At 33.0% G+C, this 14,720-nt stretch overlaps 1 protein-coding gene across 3 annotated transcripts in view; it reads left to right on the top strand.

The window, feature by feature from the left end:
- Positions 1-14,720, top strand: part of MMP16 (matrix metallopeptidase 16) — a 170,476-nt gene that overhangs the window by 89,023 nt on the left and 66,733 nt on the right. For 2 of the 3 annotated variants that reach the window (XM_027736507.2, XM_039380969.1), the window contains 2 exons: positions 3,836-3,958; positions 12,779-13,083. In XM_027736507.2, the coding sequence (XP_027592308.1) occupies positions 3,836-3,958; positions 12,779-13,083 (428 nt within the window). Of the gene's footprint in view, positions 1-1,473; positions 1,481-3,835; positions 3,959-12,778; positions 13,084-14,720 lie in introns of those variants that run through there. The other variant, XM_039380970.1, reaches the window with a different exon arrangement.

Genomic DNA, 14,720 nt, shown 5'->3' on the forward strand with positions numbered 1-14,720 from the left:
AAATTTTCCTGACATATATAGCTCCTCACGATTCAAACTAATGGAGCTAAGAGACGAGTTTGATGTGACACAGTGTACAGATAGAGAACATTAGTCACAATTAAACCTCTTTATTGAGTACTGATAAAATATTAATTTTGAGGGGCTGCTGCATAAAAGGTTTCTGCAAGTTCAAAAACAAACAGATGAAAGCGAGCAAAAGTCATTACCTGTATGCACCTTTTTAAAACCAAACACATTTCAAAACACTTCAAAAACATTTTGAAGAAAACATTTAAAAAAATTAAATTCCAACAAACAATCAAGAACATGGAAGACCTCAATCATATTATGTTAAAAGAAGCTATATTTGGAAGAAAATAGAAATAATTGGGTTTTTTGTCAATCCCCCCGTATGGAAGACCATATTATGCACTAAGTATACCAAATATCATGAGCATTAATGATTACTACTGACAAAAGTCTTCCTCTCAGAGACTGGGAGAAAAAAATAAAAAAATAAAAGGAAAATGTATGTGCCTGAAGTTGTTAACATTTTGCCTCATTTCTGTGGTAGAAAATACTTAACTCCAATATTAGTCATACCATAGTTTGTCTAAAATTCTAACTGCTAAACTTAGCTCAGCTAAGATCTAGGTGATAGATTTGGTGATGGTCCAACTCTTCAGCTGCAAATTGCATCTCTCCTTAAATTTTACATAAAGATAATTTCCTGAAAGATAGCGAACAACTTGTGCAATGATTTCCATTTAATTTATGTTCAGATTTGTACTGTGTGAACCACAGTCCCAGAATTCATATAAAAACAATAAGAGTATTAGTGGGCCAGGCAACATGACAACTTGGAACATCCCCTACCTGTTCAAACCAATAAAGAAAGAAGCATAATTTTCTTAATAGGTACATATTACTTCAAAATCAATGCAAGAACAAATTGTGACTGTTTGAATTTCATAATGCGTTATTTTGGGCTATGTTTTGTTTTGTTAAAAATGAATTGTCAGTAGTTCTAGTAAGATAATACAATGTTGACTTTTGAATCCATGTTATCTATTGTTCTTGAATTTTGATATCAATTCTTAAGCGTAAAAGATTTTATGTTAACATTACTTTTTGTATTATTGAATCTTTTGACATAACTTAAGAGATTATTTCAATAACAGCTTTGAAGATTAATTTTTAAATTCACAATTTGGAATATTTACTCTTATCTGCCCCTAGTTTGCCAGTGACCAAACTGTTATTAAAATAGGTCTTCATCAGTTAAACTAAATAATGTAAACTTTTTTTTGGGGGGAGACCTAGTTTAAAGGGCTTCAAAGGGCTTTAAAGTCATTGCCCTTGAAATGATACAACTATAAGCAATATATTATATATTATATACAGCATTGTTGTACTGTGTTTCTAATGAAATATAATAGTTATTTGATTTTGCTTTATTCCTTGCCTCTTGCTCTTGGTGTAGTGATATCACCTTAAGGTGAGAACACTGATCTTTTGTTAAATTTATGTCTTTTTCTGCAATGCATGAGTATGTGCAGTTTCAACAGCATAATTTATATATATCCTACCATTAAAATGCTGCATACTGATCTAACATGCACTGTGAAAAAGTATTACTGACAAAGTGTGTAAATGTTTTTGAAGGTCTGAGCCAATTTTAATCTCATTTGCTGAAGTGTAAATATATCATTTTACTAAGAAGAATATAACTGCCATTTGGTCTGTAACTAAGGTCTACTTCTTTCCTTCATTTTTCTTTCATTAGTAGAGCAAATTAAACTTTTCGATAATATTTAATTCCAAAAATCCTTAATGTCTACTTTATTGAACTGTTAAGTTCATTTAAAAAACTAGAGGAACCTGAAGTAAAGTCGCAGGGTGTTTCAGCAAATACTGATGGGGTAAAGTTTTACAGATTTGTGCAGTATGGTCTTTGCAGGAACTAGGGAACAAAGATTGTCCTCCTCACAAATATAAATAATAATCAGCTGTTTTATGTGCCATGCATAACTATTCTGACCACCAAGTAGAGCAAATTATTCTAAGTTTCTTATTTGAAAAAGGTAACTATGAACTCTCTGTCTTCAGTTTAGGCAGTTGAATTCGTGAGTTCTGGTTTCCACACTTAGACTACTCAATGGATTTTTGCAGGCACTTCTATAGTCCTTATCAGAGTAAGTGGGGAGCAGTGCCATCTTGGTACAATCAATAAAATTTTCGACTTTCCCACAGGCTGGGGAGCTTAACACCTGCTTGTGCATTTGAAAAATAGTTTAGTATATATCCATACCTACAGTATATAGGAAGTGTTACAAGTCTAACTGTACTTTTAAACCTCTTATACACATTTATGAAAATGAGGCTGATTTTGACTGAATTAACTCCTCTCTAAAAAATACATTCAGTATGGTTTGTCTTGTATTACCAGGTGTAAAACTTAAAATGCAATGATTTCATTTTACAAGGGCATGTAGTGATAGAATGAGGGGGAATGGTTTTAAAGAAGGTAGATTTAGATTATACACAAGGAAAAAAATCTTTACTGTGAGCACGGTGAGGCACTGGAACAGGTTACCCAGAGAAGTTGTGAATACCGCATCCCTGGAGGTGTTCAAGGCCAGGTTGGATGGGGCTTTGAGCAACCTGGTCTAGTGTAAGGTGTCCTTCCCCATGGTAGGGGCGTTGGACTAGATGATCTTTAAGGTTCCTTCCAACTCAAACCATTCTATGATTCTGTGATTCTATGATTCATTACATTATGTATAGTTTTATACTCTCTCTCTCCCCTCTCCTTTATACTGCAAATATGATATTTTTCTTTTGGTCAAAACTAGATGGTTTCTTCATTTTGCATGTATTGAACCAAGAGTATCTACTGAAATAGATTAAGAATGGTTGACTGTCTTCTTTTTTTGATTTTTTTATTACCTGTGCATGTTTTAAAAGAATCTACATTCTGAGATGACATTTCAAATTACTTTTCTGTCATCCAATCATACATATGTACAGCTGCTGTGTGTACATTTATTTATGAAACAATGCTGGTTTAATGGTCAGAAATTTATTCATACAAGCCTGAATATAGGGTGTGACTGCACTTCTGGTAAATGCCATTGGAAAACCAGCTTTCATATAAGTAATGATTTGGATGATAGAAATATAGTCAAATGAACTGGAAAAGTAACAAAGGAGATTTGTCTTCACTGTATGCAGTGAATTAATTCAGTCTTACTCTCTTCCTGATGGTAAATCGTTCTGCAGATATCAGCTCATATAAAATAAAAACTTTAGCTGAGTTTTGTTTAAATTATATAGTGCCTAACAATACAAGTGAGAAACAGTTCAATGATACTACTGTTCAATTTAAGCTTTTGAATTAGATATCATCTTAATTATGACATGTTTTGAATATGTCAAATTTGGAATTGAATTTGGCAAATTTAAAGTTTTTGAAATATTGGAAAACATAAAAATATTGAAGACCATTGTAAAAATACAGCACTTCTGTGGAAAGTCTGGTGCTGTTGTAATGGTAATTTTCGTTGTTTGTGATTTAGACATTTTCAGCTTGATTTTGAGTATTAAATATTAATACTCATAATAATAGTAATTAATATTTTGAACATTAAATATTGTTAAGCAGAATTCTTGAGTTAAGTATCTCTGCTAGGAGATTAATAGCAGCTTACACTTGCAATGAGATTTTTCTCATTTTGTGGAAAGAGATTAAGATAGAATAACATGATAGTATCATAATGTTAGCAGTTTCACTATCTTGAATTTAAAATAAAAATATTAGTTTATATTTTATATGTTCATATGTTTCTTGCAGCTGGATGAAGAAGCCTCGATGTGGTGTGCCTGACCAAACGAGAGGTAACTCCAAATTTAACATTCGTCGGAAACGCTACGCTTTAACAGGACAGAAATGGCAACACAAGCATATCACTTACAGGTACTAAAGATATTCATATAGGTATATAAATGCCACTAATAATGATGACTTTTAATGTAAAGTAAATATAGATTATTGAATATTTTTCAATACTTTGAGAAGTTTATTATTAATATATGTTATAAAAATGCTAATTTGGTTATCTCTTATAAGTATGTATGTGCTACATAAGAAGCAAGTTATTTTCTTGGATTAGAATTGCATGTATTTAGTAGCTGGTAAATTCTCTGAAGATTACGGCATCAATTTAACACCCAGTATTTCTTTAACCTTACGTTTGAACTCTCAGCAACTTCTCAGGGAACATTGCTCTGAAGCTAGGAGTGCTGTAATGAAACTCAGAGCTCTAATTTAGATATGTAAAATAGGTTATTGAAAGGAGTCAGTCTCTGCAAAATGTAGATGCCTACGGGTCTGTTCTAAGGACAAATTAATTTGATTAGAATTTAATTAGTCACTGACCCAACCATTTCTTTCCTACATGATGATGGGCATAAGGGTGTGTCTGGGGCAGTACATCTGTATAAATCTTGAGTAGTAGTTTGCACAGTGTGCCTACTGTCAAAACTGAGCTTTGCGGGTGAAAGTTAGATGGAAACTTTCAAGATGCACTTGCTAGAGCTCTGTCAACCAAAGAAAGTGTCATGTATATAATATAAAATTCATAATTTGTCAGCAAACCAAGGATTCCAATACAGCCTGTTGGAAAATTTACACAGCCTCATCATGGATTCCTGTAATACCTAACAGGGGTAAGTTCTGAGGGATAAAATAGTTTTCAAGTTCTTTAGTTGGTTCCATTATTCATGAACCCATGTAAATATTAAATTTTAAGTTCATAAACTCTAATAGTCACATGGACTGCTCTTCATACCATGGTGAAAAGATAGTTTCATTAGTAACTCCTTGTCAATACTATGGCTTATAACTGAATTGGAGAATTCTATTTAAGACATTACACACTGATATAACATCAAACAGTAGAGAACTGACTGCCTTGAGATTGGTATGTTGAATTGCCTGGAATCCTTTTTTGTTAATGTAAATGCAATGCATAGTTGGTTTGAATAAGAATGCCCATCTACAGCACTTTACATTTATCTGCATTTTAGAATTTAAGTGTAGTGTGTCTACACATGAGGAGTCATGCATCACCATCTACTAATATGTGTGGCTTTCTGTCTTTCTGATTTGTACAGAGTCTGATTCTCTATTTCATTACAGAATTTTTTACAACAGTCTAAATCCTACCACTCATATTATCTTCTATACTGTCACCTAGGGCCTTCATCAGAATAACAAACAAGGGTACCCAGTATTAAACTAAGTGGCAACTATCTAGTAATCTTTCTCACTTTGAAGAATTTATAGCAGTTCCCTACCTCCTGCCTTCCCTCTTCAAAAATGTTCACTCTCTTACTTTGACAAGATCTCCAGTCAACCAGAGCTTTGAAGTGAATGTCTGTATTTTTTGCAGTGAATTACAGTCCAAAAGACATTTCAAGTAGAACCCCTAAATTTGATTAGAATAAAAAAAATATAAGATTGATCTTTCTGAATTAGAAAGTAACTCAAAGCAAATAAGGACAAAAAAAAAAAAAAAAAAGAACTAAAATTCTTTATATGCTTCTCCTCACCAATTCCCTGCTTCAGGCTTAATACTTATTAAATGAAAGACAGTTTAACTTGCTTTGTTTCCTAAAATGTTAATCATATCTCTAATGTCACTTATCTCCTCCATTTTGCTCGGTGCCACTTCTCAGTCTTTCTATAACCTGCAGGTTTCCTGCATTCTGTACCTTCCGGGCCAGTCGAAGTGTGGCTGATAAGCAAGTTTAGTAATTGTATAGTCTAGTAAAAGTAAAAGTATAGTATAGTAAAAGTATAGTCTGAAGTGTACCTGATAAGCAAGTTTAGTAATTCCTCCACAGAAGGGGCGACTTCTCCCTCATTTCCGTGTGTTCTGCATCTTACAATTTTCTGGAAATGAAAACCAAAACCCCGCAACAAACGTCATCAAAAGCAAGCTCACCACTCCCCCACCACCCTAGAACTTTTTTTCGTATTTTCAACGTGTAAATTTTCAAGCTGAAACACTTTAACAACATTTCAAGATAGAGCTTCAAAGAAGCAACTTAAAATTATAATTATAATTTACATTAATTATGTCTTTTTTTGACCACATATTACACTTTAAACATTAATTATGTCCTTTCAACCACCTATTAAATTTTGGACTCAGGTGATATTTATTCTTAGAAAGCAATGTGTGCACATTGAGTACTGAAATGCAGATTTCCAGTATTGGGAATATCAGTGTGGAATGGACATTGTGCTGCATTAATTATACTTTCTTTCCCTCAGGGAATGAAGCTTTCTGCTTATTTGGACTGGTGTATAGGGTATTTGTTAGACTTTCTGTTTCTAATGAAGTTACACAGCTAACTGTATCTTTTCTGCCTGGTATAGTTCATACCAGTATACCTTGTAAACGTTATTAGTATGTATGTCATATACTAAGCTGACTTTTACAAAGAGAGAAACAGAAAGTAAATATTTGAAACTTTTTACCAGGCAGAGGAGTACAGGAGTGAAGGAGAATGTCTAGAGCACATGAAAATTATAACTCCATTACAGAAAAAGCTAGAGATCTTAATGCTATAATCTTAATATTTCCTTAGTGTTTTAGGCTGCGTCAGGTTATACAACAATCTCTGAACATTGTATAAAATCAGAGAAGAAATTTATGAAAGCTATTAAAGGATTTTTTTAAAATCATTTATTTTTTTAAATTTTCTTCAAGGGAGTATTTACAAAGACACATAATTCTCAAAAATATAATTGCCTTCTCTTTTGCAGGAAAGTAAGTAATCCAGTAAATTAAAGAAGGAGCAACCACTTTTGTAAAAATAGAATATAAATGTTTATATGTCCTTTTTAGACAAAGAATTATTGAATATGAAGCCCTCTTCATCAGAATTCTGGGCATACTATTCATAATTTTAACTCCAGCATTCAGTCATTTGTCAACTGCTCAGATTATTCAATCTTTAAAACACCTTTGCAAGTAAAATTTGAGAATGCTTTCTAAAAATCCAAGCTTTGCCTTGAATTCTAACCATTACTTAGAAGTCATAATGATGTAAAATAAAATAATAGCTTAAAAGTCATTCTGATTTATTTTTTCTGTCTTGAGGAAGAAAAAAAAAACAAATTCAATTGATCAGCAATATGTAATAATTTAATTGGTGCAGGAAATTTAGGTGTAGATAGTTAATAGCTTCATCCCAAAACCACTATAAATAATTTAATATTTCTCTTCTGAGACCAGTGGATCAAGCCCCAGATTAATGTCTTTTTCCTTTTACAAGTTAGATGCATCCTGAAATTCATCTTTGACGAACATGAAAGATTTGGACAGGTCTAACTTTATGCTGTTCAGATAAATGAATTAATGCTAGCTGGGAGCTTTGGTATGCAATGAAGAGTCTAATCTAGTTTGTTAGTAATAGACTGTAATTTCTGTGGTCTAAATGGTCCATATTGTGTAGAATATGAAAGAGAATTTTTTCTTGGATATTTGAAATCCACACTGAAAAGTAAGGAAACATTGGATAAAGAAAAAACTTTGAAAAACTGTTGATTCAAAAAAGCAACAAGATTTTTGAGTTTACTACTAAAGAGCAATATTTAGAAAACATTCCATGCTTACGTTGCATTTCATTGATTTTAGATTACTTAGCAGTAAATTATGATATGAGATTACTTAAAACATCTTTCCTATAAAAGCATTTATCTATCACGTATTTTGCTAATCTTGGTTTGGTATCTTGGAAATCTCATCTTTGTCACTTCTCATCTCCTTGTAATGAATGTTGAGGAGAATATTATCCATGAAAATGAAGAGGGAGGATTACTACAAATTCTTTCCAGCGTGGCAGCAGTAGGTTGACCTTCAATGTGGCCACAGAAAATCAAAAGTAATAGTTCTGATTTAGGTTTGATCAAAGTGAGCAGGAGCTATATGAACCAGGATAACATTCTTAGTTTATAGCTACAAACAATTAGCAAAGTGAGACTGGAAAGAAGTTGAAGCTATGAAAACCCACATCAGTGAGAGAATAATGAAGCAATTTGATAGAAAATATTTCTAGAGAAATGATGGCACAAAGTGAAATATGTCTTTGACCAGAGGTAATCTCTTAATTTCAATAAAACTAACAGTGGGATAAAAAAGAAAGTTATTTAAATTTATGGTATGTTTCAATTCATTTTACTTTAACTGTTTCATATCAAGTATGATATAGTCAGATCTATAACTGACTTCAAACAGTTTTCAAACTGCATCTTCCTACCCACTCAGTTGAATTTCCTGATTTTCCATCTTGTGTGCCCTCTGCTTCTTTAGAATGAGGTTTCTAATATGTGATTTTCCTCCAAGAAAATCTTGGAATGTTTGAGAGAAATGGCATTGTAGAAATGTTTTCCTCATTAATATTTGATTTATATATTTATGTTGGAAAAAATTAAAATATCATCTTGCATCATTATATTACCTAATAGTTTTAAAAGCACTCACTAGTATCCAGTCTAACAAGCACAACAAGGTAGCAAGATATGGCTAATCTTATACTCTGGATTTGATGGACTAAGGAGCACAGAACCAATTTAAAACCAGTATTTACTATATTCAGTGGAGAATAGAAGTATCAAAGTCAACAGGCCATGAAGAAGTCTGTCACTTAATTATTACAATTCTTGTGGAGGCCGTTACTGCTAAGGTAAGCTTAATAATAAGCTTTATGCATTTTGAGCTTTGTCTAGCCTTACCTCTTGGATCTAGCTTGGGTCAGAAGGTTTGATTTTACGTACAGAATTGTACCAATTTACATAAAAATATAATAGGCTGTTCTAATGACAGCTCAGCAAGGAAAAAAGGAAATAGTGAAGTTTAATGGCAAATATGTACTACTTAATGTACTGTATTTAAATTTCAGATGACTGATTTTACACAGTCAAGTGAGGTATATCCTGACAGTCTTGCAAGGCTTCTGTTGCAGCCAAAAATGTGTCACTGAAACATGGAAAATTTTTTTTTAAGGATATCTTGGGGAAGCCGGGGGAAGGGAAGGAAAACCCAAAGCTTTTCTTAAATCAATAGGACTAAAAATTTCAGAATAACACTCTGCAAAAAAAGACTCTTCAGGCATTGCTAGAAATAGAATATCAGTGGTAAAGACATTGTGCAAGATATAAAAGCTATAATGCCTAAAGCAATTATCAGATTGAAAGCCATGCAAAAATAGCAATAATAACCACAAAAAAGTGTAATCAATTTATACATGGCTGTGATTCTTTAAGAACAAACAGCTCTCGACATTTATACAAAGTATACTCCATTTATTAGTTTGTAAAAAATTACATAAATGTTTCATCTTATGGATCATCTTTTGTTTATTAAAATACTTTCCCTTTGAAAATAATTTTATGTTCTTCAACTTCTTTATAAAGTTGCATTGCCAGTCTGGTCAAGGTCGGGTTTAGATCTTTCTCTTGTTTGAATCTCTTTTCCATGGAATGTTTACTAAATTTAAGAGATTAGGACACAGTTACAGCTATTTCAGGTGACTGCTAACTTTAAGATGTAGAGCTAAATGAAGTAGGAAAAGGGCTCATATGAGACTTTAAGTGCTATTGCAGTGATAGGTCTAAACTGAAGACTTTTAAAAGATGAAACCTAGTATCTCTGATGATTGATAGACTGTCTGTATAGATTGATCTTACTGTACTTCCCCTTTGGAGGTTGTATGGTCAACACCATCATTAAAATGGACAGTTATTTTCTGGAAATACCCTTATGTTGGAATAACTACTGATTTGTTTAATTTGTCTTAGAAGCAAGATTTTTCAGTGTAGTGTTACCCACTTCAGAATGTTGGTTTGGAAGTTGGAAATCTCTCTAGTTTTAATACAGAAAGTATACTTTGAAAAATATTGCTTTACAATGAATCTCGAGATGTAGGGTGCTATTTCAAAAGTAATTCAATAGATGAAACCTATGGAAAATGTCTTCTATTGCAGGTAGTCAGCTCTAGTTTGTGTGTGTGAAACTGGCACAATGGCTCAATTTTTCATTTGTAATCAATGAGTAACACGTAATTCTATGCACTGAAAGTGGAAGAAAATATAAAACGATACGTTTTAAAGTGTGAGACAAACCCTTTTAGACCAATTAATTAATCAATTTACCATCAATACAAAACTCTAATATGTTTTTATACATTTCCTCATTTTACATATAACAGCATAAGTCTATCCTTTGTTCTGTTTACTTAGCACCAAAGTGTGACTTTGACCAGTTACTAAGATTCCTAAATTAAAAAAAATTAAAACAAAAAGCAAACTGTATATTTCAAATGAACTTTTCCTACACCAATATTTCAGTTTTGCTAGACATACTCTGTTTTGTACGAGACCCTGTTGATTCATTTGTTGTATTCATTATACATAGCAAATAACAGAGGCTTTAATCCTTCAATGAACTGTGCTTAAGGCAATACATGTGCCTTAGAGAGCACATGGCAGGATTGACCTAAGTCCATTTGCCAGCCTTTTAATTGATATTCTTAGTATAGCAACAGGTGAACTGTTATGCTTTTGGTAGTGGCAGTATAAGTGTGCCATCGTGGTGTGTTTTGATTTAGTGTCACATGACTGGGTTTTGATTTAGTGTCACATGACAGTCAGGTTGTAAAATGCTGTACTTTCTCAAGGGGCACATTTTGAACTTAGCAAGTTTATGAACTTGCTAATTAAAACATCTCAAAAAAAGTAATTCACAAAGGAGGGAGCTTTCAGAGTGGAATTCTGCAAGGGCTGATAGTTGGTCCAGCATGTCCAATATCTTTTTAATCATATCAAAAACAAGGCAACGCTGATCATAAAATTACTGACGAGCAAATAATTATGAAAAGGCATCATACAAAGCACTTTAAATCACATGGCATTTACATCATGTAGAGTAAGGTCATGCCTACAGATTATAGGACTTTTTCTCTCTGACAGTGAGATCTGTACTTCGTAGTTCTGACAGAGTCAGTTTTAAAAGAACATTGAAAAATTGGAGTGAGTTCAATAAAAATCACAGAAAATATTTAATAGACTGGAGAAAATGTCTTATAACAAGAAATTTAAAGAGTTCAAACTTTTAATTTCTTAGAGACAACAAAAAGGTAATGACTTTGTAGTGCAGAAATGTTTTTTAAATGTCTTTTTATAGGAGGGGAAAATGTTCTCGAAGCTCATGTATGTGAAAGAGAAAGGCAGAATAAGAACCAAAGTTACAAGCCAGACAAAAAAAGGAATAGGCATGAGTATGTAATGATTGGTTAAATCATCTTTGGAACAAAAGATGCTTTGGAAAGCAGGGGATTCTCTACAGTGTACTATTTTATAATCCATGTTGATATCTCTTTGGAACAAAAGTACAAACTAAAAAGAAATAATACTTTGGTTAGACTAGCATTATTGTACTCAATACAGTAGTATTTTTGAATGGAAGTAAAAATATGTAACTTTATGTTTTCTACATGAACCTATGAACAAAATGTGGTATAAGTGAAGTAAAATCTATAAAATTAGACTTGAAATATTTGTTTCTATTTGTATAAATATAAATTCCATATAATTAGGCACATGGAATGCACCAAATGAATCAATCATTTAAGGTTTATTCATGAGGGTATAAATATTCTCCTTTAGCATGCCATTCTGTGTAAACTTACACAAATCTTACATATACTCTAAAACCATGTAATTTCTGCAATTTGTGCTGGACATTCAGTCAAGCACATGTCAAATGAACAAGGAGCATCTGATTGCATGAATTTCAAACAGACACAAACCTAACAGAGTTTTTGCTGGCCATATGAATTGAGTGCAAATGATGGAGAAAATTGGATAGGTCTGAAATTGATTATTGACATTCTCTTCTTGAATTCCATAATGGAAATAAGAAAGATTTTTTTTAAAAAAAGATGATTCCATTATAATTTAGAAATAACTATGCTAGTAAACTTAACTTCAGTTCTAATGGGTTTTTGCCTTTCTCTTATGTGTGTCATTTAAGGAAGTAATGAAGACTGAAATTTCTGTTTAAATACACATTTTTGTATTACCACATAATTCTTCTATAAAATGATTTGTCTGATGTATTATACAGTTTTATAAAAGATTTAGAGATGTAATCAGATCATAAAAGGACATCTTAGCCTGTATTGAAGTCAAAAGGCTTTGTTTCTGATAAGAAATTATCTATCCAATGACAAATGCAAGAAGGCTTTGTGAATACTGGTTGGTGGTCACAGTATGGAGCTCTGCTTTTGTTAATGAACTCACTAAGAAATGAAAATTTCATTTAACTGAAAACATTTTTCTTTTGATCAGAAAGGACATGCCATTCTTTATGTGATGGATTCTAATTGTGGTCCAGGAGGTAAACAGTCAGTGGTTGATTAATCTGGTTATACCACTGTCAAGAATTTTTCATTTAAAAATATTTCTAATCTCCTAAAAATAAAATTTTTGTACTGCTGGGAGGAAGCTAGCTAACATAGAATAAGTTCTAGCATAAAGGACTATGCAGATTGACACCGTAATTTTGCACCAGCTTGTTCAAAAATACTCTTCTTAAAGCATATAATGCCAGATTAGCACATTTATTAAAAGCACAGAACTTATAATAGTTAGGGGAAGATGTATGTTAGCAGTGTCACCACTCTGTTAAATTTAATCTGTGTAATGTTTCTCTGTTTCTTTCAGCATAAAGAACGTCACTCCAAAAGTCGGTGATGCTGAAACTCGTAAAGCCATTCGCCGTGCCTTCGATGTGTGGCAGAATGTAACTCCCTTAACATTTGAAGAAGTTCCTTATATTGAATTAGAAAATGGCAAGAGAGACGTGGATATTACTATAATTTTTGCATCAGGTTTTCATGGAGACAGTTCTCCCTTTGATGGGGAGGGAGGATTTTTGGCTCATGCATATTTCCCTGGGCCAGGAATTGGGGGAGACACTCATTTTGACTCAGATGAGCCATGGACTTTGGGAAATCCCAATCATGATGGTAAGAGAAGATTTAAGTTTAAACAAATAAGTGGCGTGAATTTTTAGCTAACAAAAGTATTGCCATGCTACCCTGTTCCTAAAGACACATAGTTTTCTTTCAGAAGTTCACATTACTTTAGAAATATCTTCAGTTGATTGGTGTCTTGGATCTGAGACAGAAGAGTCTCTGTCTAAATGTAATGCAGTATGAAAACCTGTTTTTCTTGAAAAACACTGAATTCTTATTAGGAACATTTGTGTTCATTCAGATATTATACTGTTGAATGTTTGCATAAACTACTTTCATTTTGACATTTACTGCCATATCGATCTTATTTAGGTTTAGGGAAAATGTGGAATATTCTTTGGCAGTGATATGAGAGGTTAAGAACAACTGCGGCTACCCAACAGCACACTACATATCAGTGTACATAAACCTAGTCTTCAGTTTTTATTTATGATGATGCAGTGGCAGCATTTAAAGGCAAGTCTTAAAGATACCACTCCAAGAGTAGAACTAGTGTTTCCCAAAAACTTTTGAATGTCTTTTGGAATTTTTGATTCAAACAAGTCCAATTTACTTAAATTGTTCATTCCCCGTGGTCAAATAATTGGTTGCATAATGCAGTTAACATACCTGAAATTTGAAAAATCAAGATTAAATATACTGTTTAAAGTTACTCTTCACAGAAATATAATCTGGCGCTTGCTGATCTCCAAGCTGATGTGACTAAATTAGTGCCTTTATCTAGGAATACCAATTTAAAACTAGCCTTTGCATCTCTGCAGAACAGTATGAAAGAAGAGTTTTTCTGTATACATATTCTGTGTTTGATGCTGTGACAGGTTTTGGTTCCAAACAGCTTCAGTGGTCCTATTAGATCTCTCTAAGTCTGTTACATAGAGTTTGTGAGAGTCTCTTCAGCAAATGATAGAGATGACAAGAATTATGGAACTGTTGTATTTCAATGTTACGCTGAGTTTGTGAATGACAAGAGGATTTGTCTTATTCCTTTCCCTCTCTCACCTGAGATCTTCCAAGTAAAATTCAGAGCTTTTTATGTAGCAAGATTTGTAACCTGGAGTTTGCAACAAAGCTTTAATGTAATATTTCAGGAGTATAAATACGGTATTGTGACTCTTCCAATAGTGCAATGTTTCTGCTGTGCCTGAGTCATTTGAAGCAAGAGCAATGTATGGCACTGTGAAAGCCCTTAGTTGTGGAATGGGTTCAAGAAGCTTTTTTCTTGTGAACCAAGCCCTAGATTCTTACTGAAGCAAAATCTGTGGTATTGCACAGGTCATATTTGCCCTCTTCACACTTTTAGCTCAAAGGAGCACCAGTGGCAATCTTCTGTTTGTGCAGTTCAGGTACACAGTCAGTCACAACTGCGAGGGTAAATTAAGGTGCCTTTATGTGCCTCAGTTGGAGACCAACACTGCACATAATATTTTGTGGGTTTGGAGTTATTATTTCAAGCACTCAGGAAAATCTACAAGTATGTGTACACTGAAGTCAGGATATCAATTTAAATTGTGATAACTCTTTTGGAGCAGTTCCACATATGGATACTTGGTATGAAAGTGAGTGAACTTCTGGCTATCTCACTCTCCTTTAAGTTAAATAATTTTTATAGTGCAAAAGGACACTCATGT

The sequence above is a fragment of the Pipra filicauda genome, unplaced genomic scaffold, assembly GCF_003945595.2.
Source record: "Pipra filicauda isolate LSUMZ 115617 unplaced genomic scaffold, ASM394559v2 scaffold20_size4479445_pilon, whole genome shotgun sequence".
Taxonomy (NCBI): domain Eukaryota; kingdom Metazoa; phylum Chordata; class Aves; order Passeriformes; family Pipridae; genus Pipra; species Pipra filicauda.